This window comes from Octodon degus, unplaced genomic scaffold (assembly GCF_000260255.1).
Source record: "Octodon degus isolate 3935 unplaced genomic scaffold, OctDeg1.0 scaffold00025, whole genome shotgun sequence".
NCBI lineage: Eukaryota > Metazoa > Chordata > Mammalia > Rodentia > Octodontidae > Octodon > Octodon degus.
In genome coordinates, this window is record NW_004524601.1 from 8,531,066 (window position 1) to 8,546,909 (window position 15,844).

General features: G+C 46.7%; 1 protein-coding gene across 1 annotated transcript; it reads left to right on the forward strand.

Moving 5' to 3' along the window:
• The first annotated feature begins 582 nt into the window (after positions 1-582).
• Cavin2 (caveolae associated protein 2) lies at positions 583-14,479 on the forward strand. The gene is made up of 2 exons (XM_004628673.2): positions 583-1,410; positions 12,173-14,479. Exons 1-2 carry the CDS (start codon positions 928-930, stop codon positions 12,920-12,922), a joined length of 1,233 nt encoding a protein of 410 aa, XP_004628730.1. The 5' UTR covers positions 583-927; the 3' UTR covers positions 12,923-14,479.
• Positions 14,480-15,844: the final 1,365 nt, after the last annotated feature.

The window sequence follows — 15,844 nt, forward strand, 5'->3', positions numbered from 1 at the left end:
ATGGGGAGAAGACATGAAGAAGTCACACGCGCAGTTCAAAGGCCATGTGATAAGGGTGATCATTATGTACCTCTAAAGTGCACTAATAAAAAATTAATTTCTTAAAAATTAAAACTATCACAAAAACTGTCCCATCTTTCCCACGGGAATGGCGCATAACATTACTTAACAAGCCTAAAGTTCAGTCTCCTTCAGCTTTCTCTGCATCCGTGTTCCATGAGAAACAGGATAATAAGTGCACAGTTTGCCTCTCACTGTCAGAGTTACTTCCATTCTTTTGCAAAGGAGAGGCTAACAGCACAGACAGGGCTGCCCAGCACCCTTGAACTCTACCCCTCCCAGGAGGGCCCGCGAGTTCTACAACCTATCAGTCAGTTCCAGGGCAAATGCAAACAATACTTTCCGTTTCCATAACTTGTATCCAGGAAAAAAAACAGGCTCTAAAGCAAGCATAGCAGCCAGAGAAAAGTTTACTGGCCTTAGCCAATTGCAGCTGGTGGAGGTGGGACAAGTGAGCATGTTTTCCTCCGCCCCTAAATGAAGTCATGATTGAAATATGGCATTGAACTTATTTTAAAAAGGGAAGGGGAGTAGGAAAGGCCCGTAACCCTGCAGCTCGGAGATCGGGCGGCGGGCCCTGGACGGTGAGGAAGTGTGTGTGCAAGCTGGAGCTCGCTTGCTGAGTGGCTCTCGGCCTGTGACCTTCGCCTCCCACTGGGTGGAGCAGGGCCTTTCGCAGCAGTTGGAATGCAGCTCCCCTGATCCGCTTAGCCAGTTGGTGCCTGTCTGAACCCCTGCCAGTCCTGGACAGCCACGCTCAGGGCTAAACCCGCAGGCCTCCTTCTGCACCCTGTCCTCTGTCCGTGTGGCCCCAGCAGATCAGCTCCGGGGAGGAAGGCCGTGCGCACCTGTCCAGCCTGTCCAGCCATGGGAGAGGACGCCGCCCAGGCCGAAAGGTTCCAGCACCCGAGCTCCGACCTACGCCCCGAGAAGACCTCGAGCCCCAGCCCCATGCCCTCCTCCACGCCCAGCCCCAGCCTGAACCTGGGGTGCACGGACGAGGCTATCAGGGACAACTCGCAGGTGAATGCTGTCACGGTTCACACGCTGCTGGACAAGCTGGTGACCATGCTAGACGCTGTGCAGGAGAACCAGCACAAGATGGAGCAGCGGCAGATCAGCCTGGAGGGCTGGGTGAAGGGCATCCAGGGCGACCTCGCCAAGCTCTCCAAGTGCCAGGCCTCCACCAGCAGCACGGTGGGCAAGCTGCTGGAGAAGTCGCGCAAGGTGAGCGCGCACACGCGCGCTGTCCGCGAGCGCATGGACAGGCAGAGCGCGCAGGTGAGGCGGCTGGAGAGCAACCACGCCCAGCTCCTGCGTCGCAACCACTTCAAGGTGCTCATCTTCCAGGTCGGTGTCCCGCGCCTGCCCACATGCACTCCCTCGCGCCCGCTAGCACGCTTCACATCTGCCCTGTCTGTCGCTGCACCGCGCACACTAGGCATTGTCCCCTGTCCGCCAGCAACAGGCAAGGGTGAAATCCACACACAGCTGTGGGAATCTCCCAGCCACAGCAGCCTTCACCTCAGCAATTGGCCCTGGGGTTAGCAGACCTTGGCCCTTCCCAGTGAGCACCTGTGCGCCCTGTGTGCAGGTGACAGACCTGCGCGTGTGGGCTCCCGCGCCCTGCTTTAGGACCGCGGGACTCTGGCTGACAGCTAGTGGGACGCCTAGCAGGTTAACTGCGTGGTTTTTAATTAACTCTTTGTGGAAATGAGGTAATCATAGAGGCTTTTTGTTTTGTCTTAACCCAAAAGTCAGACTCCTAACTGTTTCACCTATGCCTTGTGAGAAGGGCCATGGGTGTTTGGGGACCAGCCAAATGGAGGATTGATTCCATTAGAGTTGAGTTAGCCCTGTTCTTTCAAGACTCTTTTGGGCAGAGCAGTCTTCCTGAGTTCTTTCCTGGCAAATGATACCCTAAAAACTGCAGTGCATAAACTCCTTACAAATATAGTAGATGTGCCTCTCATGCAGAGACCGCAACTGTAAAGGAAAATCGAATAAGGGTTATCAGTTACGGTCACAAAGGCTGGTCTTGAATGTTTTCCCTTTCAAACGGTTGCCTCAGAATAAAAAGGGCACTTAATTTTTTTAATGCATCAGTGATGCAATTAATGTAGCAAGAGGCTATTTGGGGACAGGGAGACAGCATGGGGCTGTTGTTCTTCTGAGTGGTGGGCATTTGTGATTCCAAGGGCAGCCCTGCTAGCTGGAAGCCCTTCCGCCGGAGGAACCCAGCCACACAGAGGCCAGGAAGCCACCGCCTCCCTGCCGCAGGGCTGTCTCCTTGGGACCGCATGAATAGGGGAGGATTTCAAAGCCACGGAGGGGAGAGGCTATAGCCAAGTGTTTGATTGTGAAAGGCACACAGGGAAAGCCTTCATCCAAGAGAGATTTAGGGATTGGGATTGAAATCAAGGGAGCCTTCTTTTTCTAAATGAATCCCCTCTGTCAAACTGGAAGCTGAGCCTTCCCATCCCCATAAAAGGAAAGACTCGTTGCACTGCTTTCTTGTCCTCCCTACATTGCTCTTGAGGGTTGGAAAAGTCTGAGCAGCCAGTGTCCTCCTGTAGGCTGCGGGCTTTGGCAGCCAGGAAATCTGCTGGCCTTTAATGTACAGGCGGTAGGTTTTCTTGTGCCAGATTCCTTGAAAACAGATACGGGAAGCCATATGAGATCCTTACTCTATTAGCCTAAAGGAGATTAGAAATCTCACTTCACAGGCTATTCCTCAATTAAATAATGATCTCCAAATAAAGCCAAAGTGCAGAGGCCAGCCAAAGGGAACATCCCTCCTTTCAGTATGAATCAGAGAGATCATCTCTTGTCTCATCCTTCATTCTGTTAAGGAGAGAAGAAAATACATTTATCTAGACAAGGAAAATCACAGAGTATCAGGCTTGGATTTTGTTTTGTTTTGCCATGGATGTTCTTCAGATGTTGGGGGTGGGACGAGGGAGGAGGGTGACAAGAGCACAAGAGAACTGTGAATCTGACATTAAAAAAAAAGCCCAACCATTGGGGAACTTGAAGGCAGGTGCTGACGCTGAGGGTCTGGCGTGGTCACCTGTTTCATCACATTGGTTGACAGGTGTGAAATTACAGCCAGAAACAGTGGGAATTTTCCACGCAGTGAGAGAAAGCTGAGCTGATGCTCAAGTCAAGGGAAGCTAAGAGGATCCCAAGCAAAGCGATCAGGCTCTGTCCGAGGCCCCCGCTGTTGGCCTCTGGGACACTTGGAAAAGCATCTTGGAAGGTGGGGAGCTGGAAGCAAGCTTGCTCTTGACTCATAGACGACCCCTCATTGCAGAAGGACATGAGAAAGCTCAGTGCTCAAGGATCTGATGATCTCTTAGAAAAACAAATGCAAGCAGAGCCCTCAGTGGAAAGGTGCCTGTTTCATTTCTCACAGTAAGGTAGTAATTGTGCCCACAGATGAAGCAGCAAGTTCTGTTAGAGAGTGATTCATACAGCACAGTGGTTTTAGAGATAAATATTGGAGTCACACAGATACTGGTCCAAATCCTAGGTTCATTACTTGCCAACTATATGATGTTGGACTTACTCTGTAGTCTCTTCAGTCTATTCTACAGATATGCACTGAAGCTAAGAAGAGAAAAAAAATGTGTACTGAAGCCCTCCACACATTTCTAAGCTGCTTTCTGTACCTTAAGTCTTCTGTCCCTAATTTGCAGATGAAGCTGATGAAATTCAGAAATGATTATAACTTGCCTGCCTATACTTATTTAATAATCACATTGTGAAGTGAGAACTTAGATCCATATTTAATTGGACCCCACGCATGGGCTCTTAAATGCTAATGCTTCATCTGTCATCTCTGTCCTGTTGGGTAAGGAACCAAAGAAATAATATTTATAATAGCACAGTCTAGCATGGTGTAAGCGACCCCTGTACAAATGCCAGATCTGGAATAATTTGCTCAGAAAAGATGCTATATTTTTATTGGATAATAGCACAGTGGTAGGGCCGGTGAGATAGCTCAGTGGACTAAGCGCCTGCTTAGGCAAGCAGAGGGACCGGGGTTTGATCCCCAGCACCACAGGCCGTACAGACCTCATGCTCATGTGCGCTGAGCTGGTCATTGAGTCCAAGCGTAGTGGCACACATCTGTGATCCCCGGGCTCGGGAGGCTGAAAACAGGAGAATCTCTATGAGTGCAAGCTACGTAGTGAGACTCTGTCCCAAATATATTTTTAAAAAAACAAAACAAAAAAAAACCACAGTGGTGCCTCAGTTCATAAACTTAATGTTGTCCACAATTCTGACTACAGACCACATTGGAGAAGAACTGTACCAAAGTTCCTCACAAGATCAATACTGAACCTAGCCTCAGAATTTGACTTGATTGGTGGAGAGAACTAAATTTGTGAACCGAGGCACCACTATATGGGTCTTGTGTCAAAACTGACCCCAGATTTCCCGGGATCTCAAAACAAGTATGCTTATTATGCCTCTTTAGTTGGCACTTATTAAAACATACCACCACCACAGCGTCTGCTGCCACCACATGTCACACGCGGGCTATCATGTCAGCATTAGCATTATGTCACATCTCCATGAAAGCAGAAGCAGCACGATCTTCAGTGTGAGAGGAGGCCGCTGTTCCTAGCTCTGCAGGGAGTGAGGAGGCAGACAGTCTATCAGGAACCCCTTCAAATAGTTGCCCCACACCACTTGCATGCTGCGCTGGAATCCCCCTTACTAAAATCCATCAATTTTCTATTTTAAAATAAGAAAAATATGTGAAATTAAGAAAAGAAAAGCTGTTCCTTGTCTTGAACATGCATAATACCATAACACTGAGAGAATCGCCTTTCTATTTTATGAATCCTATCATGGCCTCTGAAGTCTACAGGGGTGGTGTGTGTGTGTGTGTGTGTGTGTGTGTGTGTGTGTGTGCTCGTGTGCGTGTGTGTATTGATTTGTTGGCTAGATAGTTACATATTTGTATCTTTTTCATTCCACACTGCAATTTTTTCTGTTGAGCATGATGCCACACACCTGTAATCCCAGCCTAGGGAGGCTGAGGCAGGAAAATCGTTGACAGTTTGAGACCAGCCTGGCCTACAAAGTGAAATCAAGGCCAGCCTGAACTGCATAGAGAGACCCTATCTCCAAAAGACAAAAAAAAAAAAAAAAAAAAAAACAGTTTTTAATTTGTTCTGAATTCAGTCTATTTGAAACATGTCATATATTTATTTATTGAACTCTGTGCTGAACTTGACAACAATGTTGTAGCTAATAAACTTTAATTCCTTAGCTGTTACCTAAATTATAACCAGTAGCATCTCCAACAGGGGGAACATTCATCTCCCTTTCAACAATTAAATAAAATTTTTGAGTCCTAATTAAACTCACCAGCTTTCCCTTTTCATTTTGTGGTAAGAACTTCAGACCAATGCTTGGATTCCAAATCTGGTGACAGAACCCAGACCAAATGCAATGAGACGGACAGGCATTGATTACTAAGGAGCAAATGCTGAAGAAGACCAGCCCTGAAACGATGCCTGCAAGTGCAGCTATCTCTTACTTAAAGTGAAGTTTCTAGAGAACAGCAGTGACATCACAGCTAAGAGTGGATTGTCTATGGTCTTTGAAGAGCTTTGATGTTCCCCTGGGATTGACCCAGAAGGCATGGTGTCCGCTGATGTCCTCTTGGGTCCTAGTAATGATTATTTGTAAAAGCAATTTGGGAATCCTTTCTAATCCAGAGACTAAAATGAGAGTCCTCCTGGACCACTTATATTTTCCTATACATAAAAATTATGAAATTGGGCCAAAAAAAAGTATGGGGAGGTTAGATGTTAGCGGTGGATGCACCCTGGGGAATTGGGCCCATAAACATGCTCAAACTGTCACCATTTGGTCCCTTCGATGAAATCAGAAAGTTAGCAAAGGGCTGAAAGTGTACTCTCTTGGGACTATTTTAAAACTGATTTTTAAGAGAATATGCTCTTTCTTTCAAAGCCCGTACTTTAAGAGCTATGAAATTGTACAGGCTTGAAAAAAAAATGGAGATGTAAATGACCGTAGATGTCTTCCGATGACAGCTGGTTGTATTTGTGTCACGTTGATGAACGCTGCCAGGAGGGGCTGTCCAGCTCGACGTGTTACCAACCTCCTTTCAGTTTATGAGATAAAGAGATATTTGCTCTTACCATCACTACTTATACTTACTGAATGCTAGCATTGCCCAAGGTACTTTAAGAAAATAGCTGATTATTGTTGATATTTTTTTAAAAATCATTATATTTCTTCATATAATAAAAGAAAAAAAAAACAGCTGAGCATGTTGGTACAATCCAGGCATGGTGGCACACCTCGGCACACCTCTGAAATCCCAGCACTCGGGAGGCTGAAGCGAGGGCATTGTTGCAAGTTTGAGGCCAGCCTTGGCTGCAAAATAAGCTCAAGGCCAGCCTGAGCTGCACAGTGACACCCTGTCTCAAAAAGATGCACAAAACCCCCACATTATTTGGCAGACGCAGCTCTTCCAAACCAACATTTTCCCTTCCACTATTTTGTCTTCTATTTCTGCGTGAGTTGAATGAATGAGTGAAAAGTGCTCTGCAAAGCAGCTCTAGCCCTACAGCTTCGATTCTTGTGTGGAAGAAAACACCTTTAACACAAGTACATGGTCGAACCTCTGCCATTTGTTAATTCTTTCTTTTTGTAGAGTGCAGGTTACTATCAGATAATCAAATATTTGAGATGTGGACAGCACCTTAACAATGATTTCATTTAACTCTTCTATATCAAAGAAGCGGAGTGCCTGGAAGCCAAGTGATGGCAACGTTCCATTTTATTAATACCGGAAACTACGGAAGAGAATGGTGAAGTGAGCAGAAGCCAACACCGTAACCCCACTGTGGTGAAGTTCACGTTCCCTGGTGCTTCTATATCACATGTTAAATAATTCAGTGTGATCTGGTTTTCTACAAGTAACAAAGATCACCTAGGAACCAGTGTGATCTTAAAAAAAAAAAAAAAATTGAGCCCTTGATAACACTGAAACATAATGAAACTTTTAAATCCTCCAGAATGTGAATGAGCACTCAGGGATTATAACTAATGCAGTTTATTCTTCTGATGCTGGTTCCGCAGCTGCCCTGGGGGTGCAGGGCGAGTCAATGGCCTTATGCACTTGGCAGTGTAGACCTCGGGAACACAAACTGGAGCAAGCCATCAATGTGAGAAAGAGACCTATAGCTCCCTCCCCGTGCCGGGCGGGCGCGGGAGCTCCACGTCAGTAGGCAGCACTGAGAGCTCACTGCAGAAGATACCCACTTATGACTTTCCTACCCCTCCAGGGGGCCTCTCAGCCCTCCAATACTTCTGTCTAACAACAACGATGATAAGTTAGTGGCAGGAAAACAAACTGCTGGCTTCTCTCTCCTTATTCAAGCCCGTGACTTAAGTTGATTTACTTTTCTAACACTAGTCATGGAGTCTTTTTTTAAAAAGTGTGCGTTGCTACATTGGTGCAGAGATTTGCTTCCTTAAGCAGGGCCCAGCACAGTGGCAAGTTTCTGTGCTTTGCTATTTCTCTGCACGCCTGGGACAGTGAGTTCACAAGAATCAAAATAAATAGCAAACAAGCTGAGATGCAGGGGAAAGCTACTTCCCCAGAGTTCTTTCCACGCCTTCTCTCTTTTATGCTGCAAGTATATCCATCATATATGTTTAGAGTGTGATGATTACTTCTTCCTCCTTTGAAAGCCTCCCAAGGCTCTTTGTGAAAGGTCAGAACTGGAAACATTGGTATCAGTGGAGGCTGAGGACTTTTTGAAAACAGAGACAACTGCCTGAAGAAAAGGTGCAACCCGCTGGGACTCCTATACCATTTTAAGGAGCCACAAACCCTAGTAGACAAATGGGCACGGGGCAGTGCAGGCAGTGGTGGAGGTAGGGATGTGTGCTTGCTCCTTCCCCTGAGAGGGCTGCCAGTCTCAGAATCTGTGAGACTGAGCAGATCAAGGGCAGGACAGCAGGATGCTGAAGAGCAGAAGTGTCACCCCCTCAGGGGGTGCAAAATATCAAGGTGTGTGTGTGTGTGTGTGTGTGTGTGTGTGTGTGTGTGAGAGAGAGAGAGAGAGAGAGAGAGAGAGAGAGAGAGAGAGAGAGAGAGAGACTCATACAAAAGCAGGCATTCAGGAGCGACTTGGCCCTTTGGGGAGAGGAGGGTAGGTCCAGAGGATGCATTATCTGAGGTTTAACTTGAATTTTTACCATTATAATATGTCTTCATCCTCAAACATATGGTCATGTTAATAGTTTCCCTTAGTTATGGTGGGCTGAGCTGGCCCACAGTCTCCCAAATGAGTGGATGGAGAGGGCTAAAGAAAATGAGAAAAGTAGCCAGATTTGGGGATTTCAGGAGGATCCAAACCCTCTCAAAGAATTCATGATCCTCTGGGTTCTGACAAAGAACTTCTCTGGGCAGTGCTATATTTATTTGGTTCTTTTTAAAAAATTAATTTTATTGAGAAAGAAATAGCAAGGAGACAGTTTCAAAACAGGTCAGTAGGACAGTTATAATATTTAATACATTGCATATTGTTATCTTCATAGTAGTTATTCATAGTATAAGATGCAGACATGATATCTTGTCCAAAAACTATTAGTACAAATCTTTCTTCTAAGAGAAAGTGGCTGTATATCTAACCTAACTAATTTGTAACAGGAAGTTAGTGAAGACAACTCGGGAATCTAGCAGGGCTTTGAGAGGTATTTTCCATGCAGTATGTTATGTCAGTCAGGAGAACCACTTTATCCTTAGGTTGGCATTTATTGGAGGAGTGTGGAGCCTGCAGCTGCAGCCTCCTTTTAGTTAATTGGGGCTGGAGCCAAATGTCCTCAGCTGTGGCCTTATCTTGTCCTTTGAGGCATACCAACCCCACAGGCCATCACAGGGACTCACAGAGGTTCACTTACTATGAGTCCTCTGTCCCTGTCCAGCCAGGGGCCTAGGCCTGGGACAGACTCACAGGTAAACATGGAAGTCAATTGGTTACTATTAAATCCTGCTCAGAACCACTTCACAGTGGTCTGCCTCAAAGCACCATGCCTCGGTCTTTCGAAAGAAAACAGATCTTGAGCAGCATCTTATTTTTCTGTTTCTAAACAAACACTGTGGAAAGGTAAAGGCTCCGTGTGCTTAGACAGCCACACACTGCTCTGTGAAAGGCAAGGCCTTGCCTTCAGAGTGGATGCCATAAGAAGCCATCAGCACTGTCCAGGAGACAGGGCATGAAACGCTGCTTGGGTAATTAAAGTGGCAGAGGAAGTACAGCAGTGAGCCAGGAGGACAGGTTGCGCCTGTTTCCAGTTGCACATACAGCCAGCCCGGTCAGGACTGTCTGTGTTCCCACTGGGCTTGTTTCCAGGGTTGGCGTCCAGGGCGCTCGTATAAATTTCTCTGGCATTTTTCAAGAGCATTCTTCTGAGTTCCCCACCTTCCTTCAGCAGCTCCCTGCCCTTGCTGGGACATACCTACCACAGGTCACCTCTGGTCACTGTCCTCTGTGGGACACTGACCTGAACTTTGCATGAAGTTTAGATCCTGCATGGACTTTTCAGTACGCGAAGTTTGGTGGTGAGAGAGATGCAAGCAATCTAAGCTTCTGCAGCAACTGTACGTTGGGAAGGAGCCTCAGGTTAATCCTTTCGGAAGCACAGTTGATAGGCCTAGCTTCTGTGAAGGTTGAAGAAAGGGAAATTACAGATTACTTTTTTACATTTGATTACTCCGTACCTGTTCTCTGTGCACCAAGCCCTATTTTTACAGTTTTCTGCCTCGATTTCTGGCTTTCCTCGCTGCAGACTCTCAGTAACATTTCATTGAACTTTTGGCTTCTTCTTTTCCTGCAACATCTGTCAACCCTTCCTGAGGGTTGTCAAGCCCCAGAAGAAAGCTGCTCAGATTAAGCCTCAGAGTGCAGCCACTGCGGACGGTCCCTCTTCAGGGATACTCATCTATGGAGGAAAAAATTCTTCCTCTAGCAATCTCTATCCTCTTGGGCCTTGAGTTCTCCTGATTTCCCAGGGCACCAGCATTCAAGAAACTTCTACATACAAAACTCAGCCCACCCTTTGTAGCCTCAAGCCTGCCTGTCAAGGAGCAGCCTCCATTCCTGCCACCTCTGGGCATCTCGGGCATCCACCCTGCCCAACAGGTACTTCTTTCACAGGGGGCTGGAGAGCTACAGCTGTGAAGACTCGGAGCAGAACAGAGACAATGGCTCCCTCCCTCCCTCCCTCCCTCCTAGGGCTCCATTCTGGTGAGACAGCAGCAGCCTCAGCCCAGAGCAGGAGAAGGCGCTCTCTACAAGTCCCATTCACAAAGGACCCCCGCGCTCCCCTGCTGTTCTCCTCTGTCCTTTATCCTGGGTTCCTAACTCTCTCCGTGGCATTCAGGGTGGGCTGCTGAGCAGAGACCTTAGGAAACAGTACGTAATAGCTTCACTCCCGTAGGGGTTCACTGGGCCCGACTTTCTGTCTTTCACTTCTGCTTGAGGTTTTCTCCTTTCTGTCTGACCACTCCTGGAAAGGATTCCACAGGAGTGTAGGTGAGGGGAGGCAAAGACTGTCTTCCTTCCGAACTCTACAGGCCCAGCTTTGGTGGGGAAGGAGGATTTTGTTCATTTAAACTTTGAGTCAAGAAATTAAAAATACAATCACACTCTTGTGGCATTTTTAAAAATAAGAACCCAGTTTTACTGACTTTTCATCAGTCAATCAAACTTGCACCATGAGAAAGAAAGTGTTCACCATTCATGTGGGTTTTGCATGAAGTTTAGAGCTCATGTGGACTTTTCAGTACACTAAGTCTGGTTACTTTTCAAACTGAAAGTGCACTGGGCAGCCCAGGTCACCTTCAGGCCCTGGTTCCAGTGGGGTGGCCCGGTGCTACAGAGCAGAGCCTCTTTGACGCCGTCTGATTCAGGTCAAACCCTCCAGGTCAGATCTGGAAGAAGGAGGCCAAGCTGCTTGCTGAAGCCACCCAGCCCTTCAGGCTCAGGCATCCTGCCACATATCCTGCCGCACATCCGGTCCCATGCTGCATCTCCCAGGGACACTGTGGGATGGGCTTGCCCGTATGCTTTGCGGCCCCAAGGCTGTCAGGATTCAGATCTGCGCAGTAGGCTGTGCTGCAGGGCCGTCCATCCCTTTTGAGGTCTGGAGGCATCTCTCAGGCTCTGCACCCTGAGTCCCTGCCCCAGGACACCGTTGCCTGTGTGAGCACTGGGGGTGGAGAGTCCAGGGTGCAGGCAAGAGGAAGGGTAGCTTCCTGAGCACCTCACTCTGCATGAGGGGGGGCCAAAGCCTGCATCCCTGGAGAACCTCCTGCAACAACAGGGGCTTCCTGTGCTGCGCCTGTTAGGATCTTTCCTCACAGCTCCACAAGGGACCCTGCTCTCCGGCCCCCTTGTTCCCTCCCACAGAGGATATCCTAAATGTCAAGGCTTAGTGCATAGCTCCCGGAAGGCAAGCCCTTCTCTCCTGTCATTCTGAATGTCATCAGCAAGCCAAGTGCTGCCTCCAAGCCCATGTTCACAGTGACCAAACCTTCTCTCGATCTCTACTTGGAGAAGGAACCTCACCAAGGCTGTCTGTTGGCTCCCCTTGAAGACTTCTCATGTTTCTGCCCTGCTCCCATCTTTGTCTTGCATCTTGACCTGCAGGCCATCTTGCAGGGAGACTGGGGCAGGATCTGAGACTGCTGACCTAGAGGGGAGCTACGGAAGAGTGGGCCCCTGGGCTCACTGCACAGTAATTTGCTTTAGCTCCTTTATCGAAGTGGCTTCCTGGTCTGTCTGAGTCACAGTTCACTTCCCCCTGCCTGTCACTGATAGGACCTTGGCCAGCTGTTCTCTTGATAGTCCTGCTAGGCCAGTGCTGGCCTTGGTTCAGCCTGGAGGAAAATGATTTGCCCGATGTGGAATGGATACTGCCCCCTCTAGGGAACCAAAGCTGCAAACTTCGAGTCTGCCACTTCCAATTCTCAGAGCCTATTCACACATGACAGTGGCTCCGGCCTGTTTGTGACACACACCATTAACCTGAAACTGACCTGTCATCTTTGCAGGAGGAACACGAGATCCCTGGCAGCGTGTTCGCGAAGGCGCCGGCCTCCAGTGCCGTGGAAGGGAAGGGCGAGCTGGAGGGCGAGAACCAGGCACTGGAGGACACACTGCACGAGGTGGACCTGTCCTCGGAGGACGAGCCACCCCGCGATGAGGAGGCCCTGGAGGACAGTGCTGAGGAAAAGACAGAGGAGAGCAGGGCAGAGAAACTCAAGAGATCCAGTCTCCGGAAAGTGGGCAGCCTCAAGAAAGCCTTTTCCCGCCAGAACATCGAAAAGAAGATGACCGAACTGGGCACAAAGATCGTCTCCGTGGAAAGGAGACAGAAAATTAAGAAATCCCTCACTTCTAACCACCAGAAGACATCCTCAGGGGGCAAAAGTTCTCCCTTCAAGGTTTCTCCCCTCACTTTTGGGCGAAAGAAAGTGCGAGAGGGGGAAAGCCTGGCGGAGAACGAGGCCAAGTCAGAAGAGATGGCATCCAATGACCAGGAGGAGGGCTCCCTGGCAGAGGGCCATTCTGCAGCATCGCTGCCCAGTGCCCTGGATGAGGGGGAGGCGGAGAAGGTGGCCCCAAGAAGGAGCAGCTCAGGGATGGACAGCAATGTGGACCTGACCATCGTGGAAGGTGAGGAAGAAGAACCAACGGCCCTGGAACAAGCCCAGAAGAAGCACCAGGAGGAGGATGGCTGCATGCTGGCTCCAGAGGCGACAGAGCGGGCGGCCATGCTGCAGGTGGACCAGAGTGCCTGAGCACAGCCAGACCCCACACCTGCCTTCTGTCCCCAACACTGCCACACTGTCCTCGCCAGGCACGAGCTCTGGCCGCACCTTAGCCACACCACGCATGAGTCATACCAAGCACTCTGCCATGAGCTCGCGTTTCACTGCGTGCTCAGGGTCCTTTCTGTATAATTCCTCCAAGACTGCCCAGAAAAAAGGAATGGAACAATTAAAGCGGGATCCTTTGGGCTGGGTCGGGGGACACTTCAGTTACCAAGATACCAGGGATGAAATGTTACGTTTCCTCCTGTTCATTCCATCAGCTCGTTGATTGTGTATGAAGGATACAGCGAATTTCTGTGTCTCTCTGTGAACCTAATGAGAGATTTCTACACGTGTATACACGTTATACCTACTTGCAAGCTAAAAACATAATTATATAGTTTTAAGAAGGAAACACTTACAACAGGTAGAAGGGAATGTTCAGCAGATAATTCAGTTACTAGAAGCCCACTGCTTTACTGCCAATGAAGGAAAAGTTGAAAGATGCCCTGTCCAACCAGTGATCTAGGATAGGGAATCAGATCAGGTTTAAGAAAGAAAAACCAAGAAGAAAAAGTTGGAAAATAAGAGAAATGGGAAGCAAGAATGCCAAAGACACTGAAGGGAAAGAGAAATAAGCATGAGCTTAACAGGGAAATATTTGCAGTGTTAAGCTTAGTTATTTTACTCTTTAAATAACAATAGTAAAGGAGTTCATAGATCCTGGAATAACATGTACTGTCCTCACAGTACTTTTATTTTCTAACATTTTTAAATAATATAACATTTAATAGTGCTAAAACTCTGGGGGTTTTCCCCTTCATAAATAAAAATCACCACAAATATTTCTCCGAAGAATTTCAGAAGATTTGTCTAACACTGGAATGAATATAAATCTTCAAAAACTAATTGACATGTATGTTTCTTGTAGCACACTGGATTGTACTAGCCTTTAATTTCTCTCAAATTTGCAATAACCTTTATTCTCCGAATAAGGTAGGTTTATAAGATGTTGAAACACCAAAGTTTGGGAAGAGAAGGAAGCTACTTTTTTTTCTTTTCTGCACTTAATGGTAATTTTATTCCAGATCATATTTTATTTATACGTTAATTTCACTGAATATTAACATGTTTCCTAACTTCTGAATGCATACTAGTGCTTTGTGCGTGTGTGCACATTCCTTCAGGCAAGGTCATATGTGCTGCTGCCTGACATTATACTAAATATTGCTTTATCTACCTTTAATGACAAGATGCTAATATTTGGTGAATTTGTGCTTTAAAGATAGTAGAGCCAGAAAGCAAATTCTCTACCTGTAGTAGGTACCACTGTGAGTCCAGATATGAGCAGAGGTTACCAAGGCAACATTAACCAACTATGCTTGGTTTGAGTCAAAAGAATAGGATTGACAAGGTGTATAGATGATATAAACTATTCAGCTGTGTTCTTACTTTGCACTAATGTTACCACAAATATTGGATTGTTGCATTAACAATGACTGTGTAAAAGAAGATTAAATAAACTAAAAAATTTTTAAAAGTCTACAACAACACCAGTTTCTGGCAGAACAATTTTACAAGCAGGAAGAATTGATTTTTAAACTCCCTTCCAAATGCAGCAGTAATGTTGATTGCTTCAGTCTTGATTTCTCCTATTAACTCTGCTTTTTTTCCCCTGATCTCATTTAGAACTCCAACTCTCATTCTTCAAGTTTAACTTTCTTGACATCACTTGGCCAGTTCTGGAGATCATCTGAATTTATTGCTGTAGCTGGATGAATCTGCTAGTTCCATCTGCATTTTTATTGAACGGAATTTTAAGGAACCAGACCTTCTAGTACCTTAAATGGTCCTGCAAAAAATAAGTGGACTGAACTATACGTTCAGTTTATTCATTCAGATCAGCCTTTGTCTTCTCCCATGCCATAGACTGGGTAGAAGACTTAATTTCGCACAGGGCCCGAGGCATGCCTGCCCTTTTAACCCTTCCAGAGTGGCAGAGTTGTTTTCTCTTCCTGTCACTGTCGAGCTGGGGGGATCCAGAGCTAATGCAATGGTTACCTTCCCTTTCAAAAATCCTTTTTCTATTTGTTCTTATGAACGAGTTGCTTGCCAGTGGAAAATGACACTCTGGCATCGTTCTAAATTTGACTGACAATCACATTTTATTCTGTGTTCCACATTTGAAGCATTAAAATCCTAAGCTATAAAACAGAGAATTAAGCCAGATAATTGTTGAGAAACAGATACTTGAGGGCCCAGAGAAAGCAGTGGTGGGGAAGACGGAAGCTGTTTATTCTGTTATTGTGCAGTTATTTGCATACTGGTGAGGGCGCAAACTCCCCAAATTAGACGTCTTCTTCCCCCCATCCAATAACCCACTCCTAACTTTATGTGCCTGAAGCTCAAGAACTCAATTAGTTTTTCCCCAAAGATCAGTTATACATTAATGGGGACTGTGATCTGTATCTCGGAAAAATAATTCAGGAGTAAGAAACATTTATTACGTAGTGCACGGCTCTCACAGAAATATGGTAAAAATGTCCGTTTTTCTACAAAGTTTATTTTTTAAAATACACAGATAAATATTTCATCAAGAATAGCTTCTTCTCTCCACTTAGGAATCCATACGGCTGAATTACTAGCTCTTTTCATACACGAAAATAAAAAGACCCGTGCTAAACCCAGTTCTGCACAAATCAAGAAGTTTTTGATATTTATTTTATGATGAAAGTCCCCAAATGCTGCTGCTTTTAGCAGCGCCCATCTAAAGAGCAAAGTTGGAACCTCGTAGGGCTCCCCCAGAAGTTGCTCCCACTCAGCCGCACGGCCAGTGTAAGCGGAGGTTATAAGGAAAGTTATTTCCGACATTAAGACACTAATGCCTGGGCCTCGTTAATTCCTGCTCGA

Bases quoted from the DNA above. Each gene is read 5' to 3' on its own strand.
- Cavin2 (XM_004628673.2), top strand. From the start codon at position 928: ATGGGAGAGGACGCCGCCCAGGCCGAAAGGTTCCAGCACCCGAGCTCC. The intron at 1,411-12,172 runs GTCGGTGTCCCG...TCATCTTTGCAG, and splicing joins TCAAGGTGCTCATCTTCCAG to GAGGAACACGAGATCCCTGG.